The following is an 18,600-nucleotide window of genomic DNA, read 5'->3' as shown; positions in this document are numbered from 1 at the left end:
ATCTAGCACTTCTTCCAGGCCTGTGTCCCAAGAGTACTATTTGACCACGAGTGTTGTACATGCTTGGCAAATCTGAGGCATCCTTTTGGAGCTCTCTTTTCTTGTTTTCTCTCTCCTTATGGTGATAATATCAAATACTGCTTTTAGAAAATGGCAGGATCTAATATTGAACTTTATCTTCATATTAAAAATTTACTGAACCTGAAGCAGAAATAATCCAGTTCGCCCTCAAGATTTTTGATTTCAGACCTTTCATCTGCTGTATGAAAATGGAGGTATGTTAGCACATCTCCTAAGTGGGCCCACTGTTAGTGATGCCAGAAAAAAAATAATTTTGCATTAATACCAGGGACATTTGAAATGTTTTACTTACGTGGGAAATTCCAGTTGCCATGTAGTGTCTGTTTAGTGGTAGCAGGAGGCTGAGCTCAGTACCAAGCACCAAAGATACAATCCATGACCACAAAAGTGCATTTCTTGCATTTCATTTCTTGAGGAGGAAGGAGGATTCTTGTTCTTTTGAGGCAAAAAGACATAATAAAGAATATCTTTGTTTGATAATGGAGGAACAGGCAGGAGGGAATAGGGCTAATCCCATTTATGGTGGTGTCTCTGAATGGTCTTGCTGCAGGTTTTTTAAAATTGAATCCCTCAGACTCAGTGCAAGCTGTTCCATTTCAGAGATGAAAATGCATGTGATTGATTGCCAGCATAAATCCTCTCCAACCACAGCAACCAGAGAGGCTTCATAGAAGAGGGGGCATCTACACATCAGAAATGTGCAGTTTTGTAACACAAAGCCCTGGGGAGCCCTTCCTTTGAGACAATAATAAAAAACGTGTTTGTTTGCCCGGCAGTTGGGCATGTTCCTGCTCCAAGCAGGGCTTGGCTGCAACCTTCCCCTTCGCCATTTCCATCCCACCGCGTTCTCACCACTCCTCCTGCCCCAGCCACGCTTGCTGCACCCTGCCAGGCTCTGGCTGGGGTTCAGGGCAGGGATGGGCTTCGGTTTTGTGCCGCGGAACAGCAGGCAGGCCGGCACCAGGCAGGTTACAGCCTTAGGTTGACTCTCAGGTGATGAAGGTTTTGCTTTTGTCTGTGTGTGTCCCAGACTGGCTGTGAAATGTAGCTATTTAACCACTGTGAGCCTCAGACCTGTCCTATGGCTCTTCCCTTCACCCACGTATCCTCAGATCCATACTAAATGTTGAGGGTAAAGATCCCTGGCTTTGGTTTTGGGTAGATTTCGCTCAGTGCAACTCTGATCCCAGCAAGGCACTGCTGTGTTATGAATGTGAAATTCTGTGATATCGACGCTATAAAAAAATATCTTGTTCTCTTTAACCCAACAGTAGGGATTCTACCCAGGTACAGCACCTGCAAATTGAGAAGCTCGTTGCATAGTTCTTTCATCTCTCATGGGCGCAAAAAGGGACAATTATTGCTTTGAGGTGAAAGGAGATTTTGGCTATTAGCTTGTATAATCACCTCCCTAGGAGCAGCAATTTTAGTTGCCTAATACAGTATACAATGACTTGCCATCTCCCATGTAGTTGCCTTTCAAGGGACACTATAATTCTATTTTTTGGAGGGAGGATAGAGGTACCAATCCACCATGGTGGGTTTCAGCTACTCGTGCAAGCAGAGTAACAGTCCAGCACAGACCAGAAATAAGGGCTAGGATTTCTCTGCCTCTGAAGAGACAGGTGATCTCCTGGGTGCTGGATGTGAGGTGGCACTTGTGCCATTGCTGAGAGGTGATACCAAAAGCTGGGTCATGCAGTGACGATGAGGTGCCCGAAAGTAGGGTCAACAAGAGTAGGAGGGAGATATGGCAGAAGGAAGTGGAAGGAGACACATCATGAGATTTGAAACAAAAAATGTGCTGCGACTGGTAGAGGTCTTCTGAGACTGCTTATACCCTGTTGCAGCAGACACCTGAATTACAGTCTCAGGAAGGTCAGATGTGTGCCCTTGGGATCAGAATAACCGTGTTACAGCTTTCACAACTCGGTATTTGTAAGGTTAATAGCTTTGCTAAGAGCCACTCTGCAAGGGAAGCTGGGGAGATGAGCCCAGCTCCTGGATGCCACTCTTTGTAGCTGGTCCAGGGCAGCGTTTGTGCTCTTGAGGTCAGTTGTTTAAAGGGTGGAGTAGAGATCATTATTTTTACAGAGTTTGTCTCTGTTCTGTTGTCAGCCTTAGTTACACTGGCACTCCCCTAATTGGGCTGTGTTTGTTTCATGCATGAGGTATCAGGCCCTGGTTTGTATATGACTTGGCAAAATCACCAGCCCTTAACCTCCTGTTTTCTTGGAGCCACAAGACCTAATACCTACAAAATTTTTCCAACAGCGTGTTGAAAGCATTGCTCTTGGCACATGCTCCTTAGTACAAAGCAGAAACAAATTTCCAGGCTGTCTGACCAGATCTTGAATCTAACCTTTTGCAGGACTTTTCCATGCAGGAATCCTAAATGGAGAAGGCTGGTGGGATGGCCAGTTACATTTATAGCTGATTTTTGGCATGGGTTTAATTTTATTAAATACAGATGTTATTCTGTGTTTTAGCTCCTAAATCTGTCTGCCTGAGAAAATAGCCACTTTCCCAGTGACTTGGTCTCAGTGGTTAGACCAAGAACTGGGCACTAAGCCATATTTATGTATGCTGAGTTTCCACTGATGAATAATTTAAAATAGTTTTCAGTGGCAGTGAAATGATAACTTGGAGCACAAATCCCATTCCTTCTTTCCAGTGATTTGTGACCGCAGTTTGCAGAAGCAGAAAGTTTGAGTTGCTTAGAGATATAAAGAGGTTTTAAAAAATTAAAAACTTCTCATCTGATAGCCCTTCAGGTCTCCCCTCCCTTTTTTCTCAATGCTTTCAGAATCAACAGGGCATGATAAGACATGCGTGCTTGGATCTACAGCCAAAATACCCTGTGCTGTGTTTCCAGATGAAGCTGGTGTAATGCTTGACTTTCCCTAACTTTTTGTTTATTGTGATCATCCAAGAGGCTTCATTTCTGTCCAAACAGTTCCAGAAACAAATAAGAGCTGTCTGGTCTATGACAGATGAGAACTGCTGGTTTAGGAGGCACAGCAGTAGGACCTCACAGTCTTCTGCTGGTAAAAATAAAACCACTGAGGCAGTGTTGCCCTGTACATGTGGTCAGTAGTGGTTCTTGTTTGGTGTAGCCAGAGGACAGAAAGTGAGTTCTGCTTACTGATGTTGTTGGATGAGGCACGCTTTTCAATTTCTTGTGGTTGTTCTTGCTTTAGCCAAAGGTATTGGCTGTTACCCAGTAAGGAAAATTAAAATCTTGCCACTAAAAATTAGCCTTGTATTTTGGCCTTTAGGGACACTGCCTCTGAGAGGGATGGATGGTTATGGCAAGCCAGAGACTTTCCATTCCGTTTTGAATCAGGTTCATAGCTATCTGGGGCCTTCAGAAATGGGTTGTCCTAGAAAACCTACCCTTAGGTACTATACGAGCAGGCACAGGAGGGCAATGACTGGAGTGAATTTCATTTGCTGTTCTGTCTCACGTCCCGCTGCTTCATGTTTCTGTGCCATCCCTAAGCTGTTTGCAGCTATTTGTGTGTCTCACATAAAAGCCATTCCTCTTGGAGAGTGCATCTCTCACCATGGTGTGAAGCCAGGCTCCTTTCCTCACTGGAGCAGATACACGCGTGATTATTTCTTTCCAGGAGCATTTGAGTTCCTTGAATTCAATTGCACATGTCAAGTGCCTCGTCCCTGGCTGCACAGACCCAGGGGGCAGGCTGAGGAAGGGGGACATCTCCTCACTCCCCCAGCAAGCCCTGGAGGAGCAAAGGATCTCACAGCATGTCCAGCTGCTGCCAGCAGCACTTGGATTTCGGTTTCTGTGTGCAGTCCCCTCAAGGGCTGCCCTATGAAAACCAGAAAGTCACTGAGGACTTTAGAGCCTCTCAGAAGCTGCCGTGTGCCACCGAGGCTCTGCCATGTGCCAAATATCTCATGTGCTGGCAAGGGAATAGATACCCAAAAAACTCCAACCCAGATTAGCAGTTCTGGATGTCTTTGTGCCTCTCCATCCATCATGCATGTCTAGCTTCTTCTGGTGAAGCAGCTGGTCAGACCTGCTGGCGATGAGCAGCACAGACAATGTTGTCCCCTGCGAGTGTCCAGCCTTTCACTTCAGGGTTGCTGCAGGTCTTTGGTTGGTTTGTGCTGCTCCACATAAGCATGTGGTGCATGCACTCAGCTCTGCTTCTGCCCACCAGTTCCCTGCCGAGGACCAGCACGGGCTCTGCGAGCATGTCTCTGTAGCCCAGTAGGTTTTCAAGTTTTGTCATCTATTCTTATTTACATTAAAGCCATTTATCTTTTCAGTGGCATTTATTCCAGGACTAGACTTGGAACCCCTGGGGAGGGGATAAGAGTAGCACTTACTGTATGGGAGGAAACGTGCAAGTGTTGGGAAGTTCTGTTTTTAACAAACAGCTTTATCTTTCGTCTGCTTTGATAATACTGGTTGGTCTCAGGAAAATTCCTGAAGGGGCACATAACACAATAGTTGAAGCCCTGAAAGCTTGGACCTCTTGAGCTCCACTTCTGTTTTCCTCTGGGGCACCAGACAAGTTACTCTGATCTCTCTGTACATTGTTCTCCCCATTGTGAAAGATGAGACAAAATGTGTCTGAGGAAAGCATGAAAGATTAAGCACTTTGAGGGTCTTGAATGAAACCTCTGTGGTTGGTCTGAATCACCCAGTTGGGCCAGATGGGAGCTGATTCAAAAATGCCTGCCACAGATAGGTGTGCCTGAAGAAAGGGAAAAGCACGTTTACCTGCTAACATAGCTTTACATTAGTAATTAGAGGGCTTGATGAAAATGGCCCACAGAGAGAGACAGAAAAAATGGTGATCTGAAAAAAGGCTTAAAAATTAGGCATGCTGTATTATTTATAGGGTTATTGGAGCGAAAGGAGGAAGGATAGCAGTTCAATGCACCTAATAGCTTAGACGCTTGCTAACGCAAAAGTGAATAAACAGGAAGAACTAGATGTCTTAACACATCATTTAATAGGTGTAATAGACATGTGCTGGGATAACTCATGAGGCTGGAATATTAATAGATAATAAAGCTTATTCTGGAAGGGTAACAGAGATTTTCCTTCTATGTCTGTGTGCTCTAAGATCCAGCCTGAAGAAAGAGATGAACAAATTGCAGATCTCTGAGTAAAGAACACAGGCATAGCAAACCAAGAAGGGCAGTATTTTGTGGGGAAAAAAAAAAAAAAAAAAAGTCTAGTTTTCTGAGAGACAGTGCATGGTGATAAATGAAGAATTCTAGCTATGCAGAGGCAGAGTTGGAGAGGAGCGTAGGGGAACACGACCTGTTCAGCTGGCACAGCATCTTGGTGCAGAGGTGCGTCATTTTTTGGATCTAGAGAGGAGGCTGTTCCAGAACTGATTCCCTCCAACAGGGAGGAGCTGGCTGGTCCTGTGAAAGCAGGAGGGAGTGTAAATGGGAATGATTATGAAATGACAGTATATTACTTAGGAAAAAGTGACAATAGAAAAGTGTTTGAAATGGACTCCAAGAAGGAAATCGTCAGTAAATATGAAGAACTAGTAACTGAGATCTCATGGGAAGGAAGTCTAGGGTGGAGGGAGAATTAAGCAGAGCTGTTGTTTCCTTAAATAATTGATAGTAAGGGCACAGGTATATAATAAGTTATCATCCTTCAGGGAAGGGCTCAGAAGGCTGAGTGAAATGCCAAAATCACAAGCTCCTCATTCATTTTAGGCAGAGGAAGGATGCCTCCAGAATGTGCAAAGCAGCTTGTTTTATCCAGCACAAACTGTGTGGCAAAGGCTGAAAGCGAGAAAACGCCATCAAGGACACAAAGGGCAATAAAAGTTGTTCTGTAAGACTTGGGATCTCTGGGATTCTGTAACCCTTCTAGTAAGAGAGAGATCAAAGACCATTTATGTCTGCTACTCAGTGAAAAAAGCCTAACAAATAATGCTAAGAAATCTGGGGGTTTTGGTCTGGTTTGGTTTTTTTCTTCTTTAGACATCTAACATAATAGTTGCCAGAAACAGAGCAGAAGAGGGGAGGTTTTCAGCTGGAATAGAGAGGGAATGGGTTGGCAAGGTAAGGTAGAGCATGGCCTGGAGCAATGCTGCCTGGTGCACAGACAGGCAAAGCTCAGAAGACTGGGAAAAGAGCAAGCATAGCATCTGTCTTGAAACAGGGGAAAAAGAAAAGCTGAGCGATTATAGATATATTGGCTTCACTTCTTGGGTAAAGGTTAAAACGATCCAACAAACCACTTCAAAGTAACTAGAAGCGGGGGGAGTGAAGAGATGGTTAACAGTCAGCAGTCCTGAAAAACTGCATCAAACAAAAATTAATTCTGAATTAGTGGTAGCCAGAGGGCTAGTGAAAAAGCCTTAGATAGCTGTCATGCATCTTGACTGTCACTTATGGCATTTTTACAAGTAAATTGGGGATAGGTGCTCAAGATAAAATCACCACACAGTGAGTGCCAGACTTTCCAGAAAAAAAATACGCTGACAATAGTTATGAGTGACTGATGATGAAACTTGAGAGATTCCTCAGGGATGTATCCTGATTCTGGTATTCAATATTTTCTTCGAGATCTTGGCTAGCAGAATAAAGAACACACTTAGTAAATCTGCGAATGGCACCATGCTGGCAGGAGCTACAAGCACACTGAAAGATAGGATTAGAATTGACTAGTTGGAGGAATAGTCTGAAAAAATTTGGATGCAGTTCAGCAAGGACAAATGAAAGATTTGCATTGCCTGATGAGGTACTGGCACTGCCAGAAAGGATCTGCCGAAATGGATCATATTCTGGAACGCCATCAGCTGTGCACTGGTGGTGCATAAGGATATTATTTTAAATTACTTCTAAGTGAATTCCCATGTCAAATATGCATTGTCTACAAGATAGGTGGAGTGTCCCTTGTGCTCTGGTCAGCTTTGGTAAGGCCTTATCTGCAAACTATGGCCCACTTTGGCCACTGCGCATCCAGAATGAGGTGAGCAAGTTGGGAAGCCCACTGGAGAGCAGCAAGAGTGATGTTACTTCTGACAGATTGACCCATAGGAAGAGACTGAAGAAAGTGGAGAATCTTACCCTTGGGAAGAGAAGACTACAGTAAGGCATAACAGCTTTCAATACATAATGAACTCGTCTGTGCTCTGCATCCTTGGCAAGTAGCACAAGGAACTGAGGTGGAGCAGAAGAGCACCTTTGACCATCCCAGGAGAAGATACAATTTCTTTAAATCAAAATAATGAGTTTTACACTAAATAATGGGGAAGAAACTCCCCCAGGAGAAGGACACTGCAGTCCTGGAATAGGTAGTCAGAAGAACAACCATCACTGGATCTTTCTAGGACATTTATTGGGAATGACAGGCATGACCCTGTCTTGAGGTAGAGGATAGATTTGGTGACCTTTTGAAAACCCTTCCAGTAGTTTCTTATTTCATTATAGCTACGGCTGTGATGTCCCACCTGTGAGATGATGCTAGGAGATGTACTTGTACTGGAAGAAGGGCCCTAACAGTAGGTTGAAGGCAACAACTTCAGAGACTTCAGGGGGAAGAGAAGGAGCAGGGCAGGAATAGTGAGCACCACTAGTTAAATGGTTACACAGGACAAGGTGAACAACCTGTAAAACCAGTGCTGGCATTGCAGTGGATTATGGGTAGAGGAGACTTGGATTATGGGTTTAGCATGCTATGGTACCAGTCCATGGTGCTGCTCTGTCAGTGCCAGGAGCCTCTTCAGTTCCCTGACATGGGATGGTTAGCCCAGAGCACAGATTCCTGGTGACTTTACCTTCTAGCAGTTCTGCTTGTGTTTTCTGATGTTTCATTCATATCTGTATTGACTCTGCTTACCTTCAAACACGTCTGACGTATTTCCTCTACTTTACAGAGGAAGAGAGACAACTTCAAGCAAACAACCGGGATTTTAATCTGCAGTTTGAATATGCTGTAAGTAACCAGCATATGCTGTTTCATGCAGATGTAGTCACAGACATAGCTGCATCTGCTTCATGTCTTAAATGTTGTTTCAAGGGGGTGACAGGACTGCACACTAGCTATGATTTTGCAAACAAGGCAAACATGTGCCAGATGAACCATCAGGGATGGTTCATTACTGAGTCAATCATAGGGAGCTCTGCCTTTGAACTCAACCCTGCAGATGGGCAGTTTAAGGAGATCTAATGCTGGAAGAGCGTAACGCAATGACTTTACACACTTCCAGAAAATTACTTGTGAGTCAAAGCATTTGCACGATCAGGCTCCAAGGCCTTTCAATAAGAGACCTGGGGGGAGTTTTCAGTTGGAAATGTGTCTCCATTTAAAGTAAAGGAGGAAGGGAAATGTGTCAGTTCCTCAGCTCTCACAGTGGAATCCTCTCTGGCAGGAAGGTTTTGAATCAGGCCTTTTTGGCTTCCTGACAACTTTATTTCCAGCTCCTTAACAGCCTACTTAGGTTCACATTGTGCCATGAAATCTGTGATTCCAACAAACATCATGACACAGGCTGGCTGTGACCCAGGTCTGCCAGGCTACAGTGCCAGGCAGCCCCTTTGGCAACTTGATTTCCAAAACTTGTGGACCATTTGCTGACACTGTGTGCAGAGGAGGGATAACTCAGTTGCTAGACTTGTACTGCCTGGCTGCAGGGTCATCTCCTCCTTGAGAGGATCCTGAAGCTGCATTCTTTCAAAGCGTTTGCAGCTGCCAACTGATAGTGAAACAAATTTTGTGAGTTTTTGTCCTCTGCATATCTGAATTCGAGCGGTGAAATTCATCCTTCAGTTTTACTCAGGAGCTCCTTCAAATTGTGTTTTGGTTTAGGAACATCACAAGTATTTTCTCAGTAAGAACTGAAAAAACTCAACATTTCAGAACACTGTAATTTGTTGTGAGACAGAAAGTCTGACTTGCCAACAGCTTTTACTAAAGATCTTAATGTAGCTGATCTGTTGGGAACATGAACTGGATGGTTTTCAGTGGTCACCTTTCATCCATGAACAAACCAACACAGGTTAGAGACTTCCTGCGTACAGAGCTGCTGCACGTGTCCTGAATATGAAATGGTTTGTATTTAATATATGTAAAGGGCCATGCAGCACAAATGCCTTATCAAGTCTGGTGATTTGAGCCTGGGAAAGCACATTTGATTTGCACGGAACCTGACAGTAGAGTACTAAAAGACTTTAAGCGGTGATGCAAGCACTGCCCTAACCATACAGGGCTGCTTATTTCCAATATGCAAAAGTTCAATTTATTAAACCCAGATTACCATGGTGTGTGAAAAGGACTAACCTTGCTGATAAGTTACTTCAGATCCCATGCTATAGATTGCTGGGTGCATCTGGAGATGTGAAAAAGGGAGATAGTCTCCTGGTACTCTCCAGTCAACATATGCATGATGCTCCTGAAAGTTAGCTCTTCCAGTCCTGTAGTCCACTGCGAGAGTCAAATGCGAGCCCTTTCCTCACGTTCAGATTTGTCTGAACACGGTGAAGCTGCACTGCTGAGCACTGGGATGTGATCCAGGGGGACCAAGACTGAATGTTGGAGCCTGCCCTGGGGTGCTCAGGCACAGCAGCTATTGGTCTCAGTTGTCTTTCAGCATGCTGATATTTTCTGGACAGAGTAATTTCTGTCTCCTGCAGCCACAATCCACCCTCAATATGTCTTTCCCACTCTCATGTATTTAGTGTCACCTGTGTACAAGAAAGCAATGGAAGCGTTTGGGCTGTCTGTGTTTCATTGTGGTGCTCAGGTCTTCGGGACATGAGAATCAGCATACATGGATGGCCGCATGGTGATTTGAGTCTTCTTTATAGAGCCAGGAGGAGAACAGCTGTCCTCCAACTCTTGGTCCCACAGTGAGAACCATTAGTCCTTGTCCTCCTGCACAGTGGCCTTGCCTTCTCTCAAGACACAAGAAAGGTTGCACCAATAGCTATTCCAGCCAGATAAAAGGGACACTGGGCAGAAACTGGAAGGAAACACAGCAATATAACAAAGTTTAGAAAGTATTTTAGACAGTGAAGGCCAGTGGAGTTTACTTTAGTTGGTAACTTAAGGCCATGTTAGCCATAAAACCTATAGAACAGGTTCTTGTAACAAAGCTAGGTGAGGCGGTAAATGTTTCTTTAGGGTGAGGCAGCTGCTGAGAAAGGCCAGTAAGGAAAAGAAAGGGAAATGCAAACAGGCACGTAGTGCATTGCCTTACTGCTGTGGCCAGGCTGTACGTTGCAGCTAGTATGAAGCTTTGGGCCTTTCGTTAACAAAAAAGAGTTTTTATTATGTAGGCATAGATCAAAGGTACAGAGATGCTTTGTCCTCGTTTAGTATCAGTGAGAACAGGGAAGTGGAAAGTACAATCAGAGGTGGGTGTGTTGTCCATGAATAGTTGGTGGTTATCGTCTCTTCCCAGTGCAAAGTCTACAGGATATCTGTGAAGGGAGAAGAGAGGAACTGAGAAAGACTTGAAAACTCTAGTGTGTATGGAGTCTGACATCAGCTCTGGCAGCTGCTGAAAGCTGGCCCTCCTGGTATGAAGCAAGACTCACGAATATGCTCAAACCAGCTTTGCTGGAACCTGATGCTGCACCGTGGAAAGCTGCATCTGCCAGTACGTGCAAGGGCACGTCCAGATCCCTCACACTTGGACTTGCAGGAGACTTTGCAGGGCAAATTCTCTCCCAGAGCTCATCAGAAAATAAGCGAGAGGCCAAGCTGCAGTGTGTTCCTGCCACTCTGCCCCAGCCACAGAACCTCTTTAGCTGAGCACGGGCTGGGCAGGGGGGTTGGGCAGTGAGAGAAGCTGGACTGATAGGGTAGGATGAGGATAAGAGGTGGATAGGAGCTGCATGTAGTGGAAACCCCCTTAACACAGAGGCTTCACAGTGAGGCCAAGAGACAGCTTCAGAGGAAGAACTGAATACACCCCATGGGTATCTGAGATGTGTCATGCAGTGGGCTGGAAGATTGGGGTGGTCTCCTTCCTCTGTGTGAACAGAGGCTGTACAGACTGACAGGGGGACAAGGGAAGTGTCTCTTACCTGAAGAAGCCTCCTACATGTCTTCTGATGGTTTTTGCTGTGATTAAGTAATAGGAGGTGTCTGTGGTTAAGGGTGGCAGCTTTAAGCACTGTCAGTGCTTGGGTAGGTCAGGATTTATTTGGACTTAGTGTGAAGACTGAAGATGAAACTAGAGCTTTCAGAGTGCTGCAACCCCAGACATCCTTGGCCTTATCCTGCACACAAGAACACAGTAGCTTAGAAAAATAAGACAAACTTTAAAACAAAGTGCTGTGCAGTTAACTGAAAGGGCTGAGTGTGAAGGTATGTACTACCCACCAGCTCACAAAATTAGTTAGGAATGACTCAGAAACCAAGTGTGAATGAGTGGCATGCAACGGCACTTAGTGCAGCACAGAAATGGACTCAGTATAGGTCAGTAAAAATGAAAAGTCCTAATCCCATGTTTATCCACACTGCAGACAGGAAGATCCTTCCTGACCTCAGTAAGAGACATGCCTGTGTAAAGACTGAAATGAAGTGGAAAGCCGGGTGCCAGATGTGGTCCAGCAAGATTTAGGGGCTTTAATTGAGGTTCTTATCTGAGGCAATTCAATCTGGCTACACTGTCCCCAGCCTGCCTGTACTGTCCCCAGCACAGATGCAGAGGGGACTGCCCCATGTGGGTCCACCACGATGGGCTCTCTGTCTATCAACACTCTAGAGAAGAAAATCTCTTCTGAAGGCTTTCAATGTTTGGTCTGATCCCAATTCCCTTTTATTTTTTCGCTTTCACGTTGGAATTTAGCACAGCTGCACTGGGACGTCACAAAGGGCTGCGAAAACAACTTTGAAATTGGCTTTCAGACAATAGGAGAGGAAATGCAGGGCCCATGAGTCAATGACAAATTTCATCTTGGATCAGGATCTAGGGTCAAACCAGCATCCTTTCTGCAGGACCAGCAGCGAGGGGGCTGCTTGGACTCTGCTTTTGTTCTCCCTGGTCACCTGATGAATTCTTTAGTGAAATAGGAGGGATGTATATTACTTTCTATGGCCAATACACATTGCCCTGTGCTGGATCTGCAGCTGGGTTCTTATCTGTTTGAAATTTAGTCAAAGAGCAAGGAGCTCTGACAGTGGGCTCAGACTCTGCTCCACTTCCTCTGCTTGCGTGCTTCGAGCTGAGAAGGATTCCTGGTGGGTTATTCTCAAGGACCTTGTCATTGTGGTCAGGATGGTGGCAATAGCTGCTCTCTCTTTCTGTCTCAACCTGCAAATGTTTCTCAGTATTCATCACACTCAAGGTTGAAGGGAGTGTTGTTGTCTGATCATGTAAAAAGTGGTTTGAGTAGCCCCTGAAGAAATAGCTACAGCAACAACCTGCACTGCTCCTTCTGCATTTGGGAATGTGAAGGTGTTAGCTGGATTAATCCAAAGACCAGGTGAGGTACTGTCAGGGAGCAGCCACAGCAGGACTGCCCCATGAGAGGGGACAGGCTGGGAGTTGAGGGTGACCCCAGCATAGGCAATGCCCTCACTGACCACGGTGCAGTCCTGCAGCATCTGCTTGGAGGGGACACAGCAGGATGCTAATAATGGGGCCCATCCTGACCATCCCAGAGAAGGTGAGGTGATGAATCAGGTCCAGAGTCCATCTAGGGAGCACAGCCAGGAGCAGCAAGAGACAGGGCGGAAGAGAAGGCTACACCATAGGTCCAAAGTCCATCCAGGAAGCAGAGCTGGATAGGTTCATCAGGGAAACTAGAACAGATGTCAGGCTGGAGACTGGCACTCCTACAACATAGCTCAGGCAAAGACTGAAAGACCATGGCTGGGCTAAAGTGGGGTCCTGAGCCCTGGATAGGTGTTGTGGATGGAGATGCCAGGTGAAGTCAAGGCCCTTAAGACCCTGACAAGCACAGAAAGGTTGAGCTGTGCCAGACGTGAGCTGCACTGAAGTCCGTAGGCTCCTTGGGACCAAGTCCTTCACTCTTCATCTTAGCTTAAACCTCATGGAGTCTGGTTATGTGAGACCTTAATGAACAGGGTACGGGGGTTTGGAATTTGCCTTCTCTGCACCACTCAGCAGAGCTCTGCCCTCCCCTTCACTTCTCCCTGCTTGGCAGCAACTTCAGGTACGAAGCTGAGTGGGAGGAGAAGGCAGTGTAGTTGAAGGAGAGGACTAAGAGACAAGACATTTAGATCCTGTCTGTGAGCAACCCTGTGAGGTCATCAAGCCATGCCACCTCCATCTGCCTCCGTGTCCACCTCTGCACCACCATGATGAGGACACTCACCACAGTGATGATTAACTGCTCTGTAATGGGATGACACCAGGCAGAACAGCATAGGAAAACACAACCAGTGACCACATTTTCCTAGAGATTTTCCTGGACTACCCAAAGTGGAATGGGATCCTGAAACTCACTTCATTATTGCTGCCAAGAGGGGGTCAAGGGGTTACATTTGTAAGAAATTCCCAAGGCTGCTAAAAAAGAAAAAAAAGAAGAAAAGAAAAAAAAAAAAAGGAAAAATGAAAAATCTGAAAAGGATTGTGGGTTGGATATAGATCTTTTTATTTCTGGTGTCTGGCCACTCTTTTACTTCTGAGAGTCAGGATGAGATCTTTACAGGGACCAGATGAACCCCATCACATCCTGTTGGCCTTTCTCAGTCTTCTGCTGAGCTGGGGCTGCTCCCCACCATCAGGAATAAGGCAGTGAACTTGGTAGGCTTAAAACTGATCTGGTCTGATTGATGTGTATTTCCTATGAAAACAAAGCCTCTGTGGCACCACATGCCCTGTTACATGAGTTTATTAAATATGTCCTTGAGCACATTCACAACCCTATGGTGACATTTCTGCATATGGCATCTGCATGCCTTCGCATTGCACTGCTGTAGTTAAACAAAGTGCCACTGAATTGCTCTTCTGCTGCCTCCTTGCCAGGCTTTATCAAAGCACCTGGGAAAGCTGTTTCTGCTTCTCAGTTGCTTCATTGGTCTGTACCTTGTGCTACGCAGGTACCAGAGAAATTGCCAGGTGTCATGGCAAAACACCTCCCTGTGGGATTGCCAAGGTTTTGCTAAAATTTGCTTTGGGCCAGGTTGTCCAGCTGCTAGAAACTAATATGTCACCGACCCAGGGGTATAAATTCAAGTGGTCAATACCCTGCCATATCCTGCCTTTTCTGGGTATCACCCTTTAGTCCCTGTAATCTAGCCACGAAAGCAGCAGTGTCTCTTATTTCCAGTGACTTTTATGGTGAGGAGATGATTTGTTTGCTCAGTGAACAAAGGTAGGAGCCATCTGCTGAGCGTTTGCCTGTGGTCGGACGTCACAGACGGGCTTCTGACAACACCCCCAAAGTAACAGCTCATCTGCCAGATCTGGACTTGTGTAACTGTGGCGCGATGAGCACTATTCTTAGGGACAGCATTTTGGTGGAGTCACACCTCCAGGAGGTGTGAATCTAGCCCCTGAAAAGAGCAGATGAGAATAATCCCTCACCCACAGACAACGTTGCTCTTGTGTCAAGCTTCGCATCTGGAGAGCTTGAGGCTGACGGTGGGTAACCACGCCTGAGCCTATTCCTTTAGGACACAGGGGCATGCAGGAGCTGCCCACGGTCAACCAGAAGTCTTGAGCAGATCTGGCAGGGACTGTAAAGCTCCCATCTTTGTGCTTGGCCCATAGAGCTGCTTTTCTTAAATGTTTGATTTTCATAAATCTATAGGAGAACCAGAAGTTCCAGTAAGGCCTCTTAATACTTAAATGTTGCTTCAAAGATGTTTCCCCTCCATCACTTCTCCCATATGGGAGTCTCCCTCTCTGAAGGCAGAGCATGGGGGAGGTAAGGCAGATGACGCTTTAGAGGCATTGCTTACAAAATGATGGCTGCATATGGACTGTTTAACACACTGCGGTGCTGCAGGTTCCCCTCCCACCCCAGAGTCCAGTTCTGGTACAGCTCTAAAGGAGTGACAGGGAGCGATGGTTTTAAGCATCATGAAGTAGCATAAGATCAAAAGCAGAGGCCAACTGAGATTTCGGTATCGTCAACCAAGACCCCCAACTGTCAAAGCACACAGCCCTGGAGTATTGCATGAAAACATAAATGGTATCTTACACAGAGCTTCAACTGTATCTGTGATGTGGGAATGCAGAGCTTTGAACTGGAAAGGCCGACGTTTTCCCTAGTTTGTTTTTATCATCTAATATTGATATTCCTTTAGCCCCTGAGGGCCATGAACAAGTTACTTGTTGAATTAGAAATCTTCATGGTGATTATGAGGAATTCTTTTTTTTCTGGCACTTAGTTTTAATTATAGATTCTAGAATAATGAGAAGATCCACTACAATACTCCGTCGTTACCCTGTGGTCTGTAGTGTCCCAGTGTCCCAAAAGGCAGTGCATGTCAAACAATATCACGATCCTGAACAACTATAGAGAAAATATTGGATGTCCAGATTCCTGCAGTTGAGCATTTGGAAGCTGTTATGTCTGGGATTTTTACCGTGCCTAATGGCAATAGGAAACAAAATGAATGGCTCTGGTTCATTCAGTGGTTTTCCTGACGTAATTAATGGACAGAAATAGAAGGCAGGAATTGAAATAAACCACTCCCATTCTTTTCTTATCTCCCTCTGAGATTTTTGCAGGCAAAGATCTGTAAACTTTGTGTGAGTGTTTACTGAATAGTTTTTCCCATGTTGTATGTGACCCTCTGAATTCTGTTGACGCACAAAGGTCATGTCCCCTGTACTTACTTTGTCCTGCAGCTACTGCCTTCTCTTTTTTAATGTAAGTGGCCATGATATTTTTCTTCAGATTAGTAGGCAGGGAGCATTTTAGATCCAGTTTTTATTAAAAAATCTGCCAAACTCTGTATCTGATGGACACAGTCTTGTCAAGCAATTTAGTTCTCTCTATGTTGGATTTGCAGAGGATGCTGCTTTTCCATTGCTTCTGTTTTAGCAGTGTCTGGGGAGCCTGGTGAAGAGTTTTGAAGTAAACCAAATTTAAGTATGTGTCATGACATTTAGATCACAGGCAGAGTTAACCACACCCGGAGATGGCTACATGATGCCAGGAGACAGGCAATATTGTTTATATGATGATCAGTGATAAACATCTTTTCTTGCTGGAGTGCGATCAGAGGGAAGATTTGGCTTGCTCTTCTGTGAAGGGTGTTTCCATCTCTGCCCTTTTAGAGACTTATTCATTGGCTTGTAGAAGGGATAAGACATGAAGTTAATGCTGAAGAATGTTGCTGTACTTTGTGTCTGGACATAGCAAAATCCAGTAACTGCCTAAAATGGAAGAGCTTCCCCCATACACACCTTACAGTAGTAATCTTAAATAATTGATTTAATGATGGAAACATGCTGATGTGTGTCAGTTCAAATGTCAAGATCCTGGATTAATGCATGGATTAGAAGTGGCCTGTGATTCATACTTAGTAGCTCCTGTTCTCCCAGAAGCTTAGCAATATCTAAAGGTTATTACAATACTACAATCACCATTTTCTCTTCTGTTGAACCAGCAAATCTATTACTGAATGAAGATTCATTGTGTAATATCTGCCTCCTTGTGCTGTCACACCCTAGGTTCCCTGGCAGGGGGTTAATAGACATCTTCTGGAGAGCTTCTAAGGGGCAAATTTTAGATGTGCTGGCAACAGATGGCATACATGCTTCCAGGACTAAACCTGGATGAATACTTGATAAACTCCATATGAAAAGAAAGTCTAGCACACTTAAAAACTGAAGGGACAGCCCAAGCTGGTGGGCTCAGTAAAGTGGATTGAATCTGTCAGATGGCAAGAATTGGAGCAGAGTGCTCTGATCTTTGGAGAAGAAAATACCCAGTCCTGTAATCTGAAGCTTGGGTCTTTCTCTGGTTTCAAGAAGACAGATAGGGGAGCAGCCATTGCTTGTGTCTGGAGGGGCCGTCTGCAATTAGAAAAGGAAACTGGAAAAGGGAACAAAACTGCAACTCACTGAAACGGTGAGTTCTTGTATTAGTGGCTGTTTGCACAACACCACATTCAAGTGATCTTTGTGGAATAGAAACAAGCCATCTCTTCAAGTTGCTGAGTTGAGAGGCTGCTGAATCAGCTGAAAATAATAATGTTGTGTTCTGCTCCTGGGAGGACTTATAGGTCCTGAGGGGTTGTCCAGCCAAATGGTGCTTCAAAATCCTGGACAAGTTATAGATAATTGACCTCAGTGTATTTTCTAACACTGCTTTGCAGACACTACTAGCAAAAATGTTGTGTTCTGGTTACAGTTTTTCTATTTGTGCAATGTGTAAGTAGGAAGACTATTAATAAAGGGAAGATGCATCTCTGTGAGCGACTACATGTACCTGTATTTACCTGCAGTTGCACTGGCATAAACTGAGCATCATGTTTTCCCCAATTCCAAGGGGAATTCTGCCTGTTTATCCAGGATCAGCACGATTGTGTGGGGGAAAAGGAAATGGGTTTTGAGCTGCTGTTGGAAACAATGCTATTGCTAAATATAAGCAAGTAAAAACACAGTTGAAATGGGTTGTGCTGTAATTTTGTTTCCTGTTTTACCAATCCTATTTATTTTCCTTTTTTCCCTACAGAACAATTCAATTAAGACATCGAAATACAACTTCTTCACTTTCCTGCCTCTCAACCTGTTTGAACAGTTTCAGCGAATAGCCAATGCCTACTTCCTTTTCTTGCTGATTTTGCAGGTATGAATTCACTGTGCTGTTTCTAGCAGATTGCACTGTCTGTTACCAAAGCCCGTCTATGTACTGATAGTTGCAATAAAGTGCAAGCTATATCCCTGTTATGAATTAGTGTCTTAGTAAAACCTTAAAGTAGATAGAAAGTAAGGCAGAAAAAAAGCAATTTCCTCTCTTACCTTTGGATATGAGGGTTTGAACTAAATGACGAAAAAAATTTAATTAAAGTTTTCAACAAATTGTGTACCTTTTTCATGCCCTGGCCTACCACCTCTTTGTCTGTACATCTGAGTTCTGTCCCCATATTTGCAGTACTCATTCCTCCTGTAGAACAAAAGGAAGTCCTCTCTTACCCATAGGTTTAAAGGCAAGTTTCATCGTCAGTCTCAAAGGAAACGGTGAGAAGAACAACAAATTTGTAACCTGTACTGTTTCCGTGAGAAAGAAGGAGTTAACATCAGGAAGGCTCAAGGTTGGAGCTAGTTTGCATAGAGCTGAATATTGCTGCTCCCTGCTCAGCAGGGTGAGGAAGGTGTCTAATATGGAGTGTGTCAGACATGGACAACACTATTGAACCCTGTGGCTCATAATGGCATTGGGTTGCACTTTGCCCATCATTGCTGGTAATACTACTCTGCCTGAAAGCCGAACACAATGAAGAAATGGATATCAGGACTTCTGCCCCTTTGCACTTTGCTAAAATATGGATAAACGCAGTGTACTCTGTTGTTGCTGAGTCATACCGGAATACACATTATGAAAAAAAGGGTATAATTTTATGTTTCAAGTATG

At 44.7% G+C, this 18,600-nt stretch overlaps 1 protein-coding gene across 2 annotated transcripts in view; it reads left to right on the top strand.

The window, feature by feature from the left end:
- The window catches only part of LOC141937384 (phospholipid-transporting ATPase ID-like), a 75,176-nt gene that overhangs the window by 10,589 nt on the left and 45,987 nt on the right, over window positions 1-18,600 (top strand). For both annotated transcript variants that reach the window (XM_074854941.1, XM_074854942.1), the window contains exons 3-4: window positions 7,968-8,026; window positions 17,701-17,814. In XM_074854941.1, the coding sequence (XP_074711042.1) occupies window positions 7,968-8,026; window positions 17,701-17,814 (173 nt within the window). The remainder of the gene's footprint in view (window positions 1-7,967; window positions 8,027-17,700; window positions 17,815-18,600) is intronic.

The sequence above is a fragment of the Strix uralensis genome, chromosome Z (genome assembly GCF_047716275.1).
Source record: "Strix uralensis isolate ZFMK-TIS-50842 chromosome Z, bStrUra1, whole genome shotgun sequence".
NCBI lineage: Eukaryota > Metazoa > Chordata > Aves > Strigiformes > Strigidae > Strix > Strix uralensis.
Note: the sequence above shows the minus strand (reverse complement) of the source record. Positions and strands in the feature narration are given on the sequence as shown.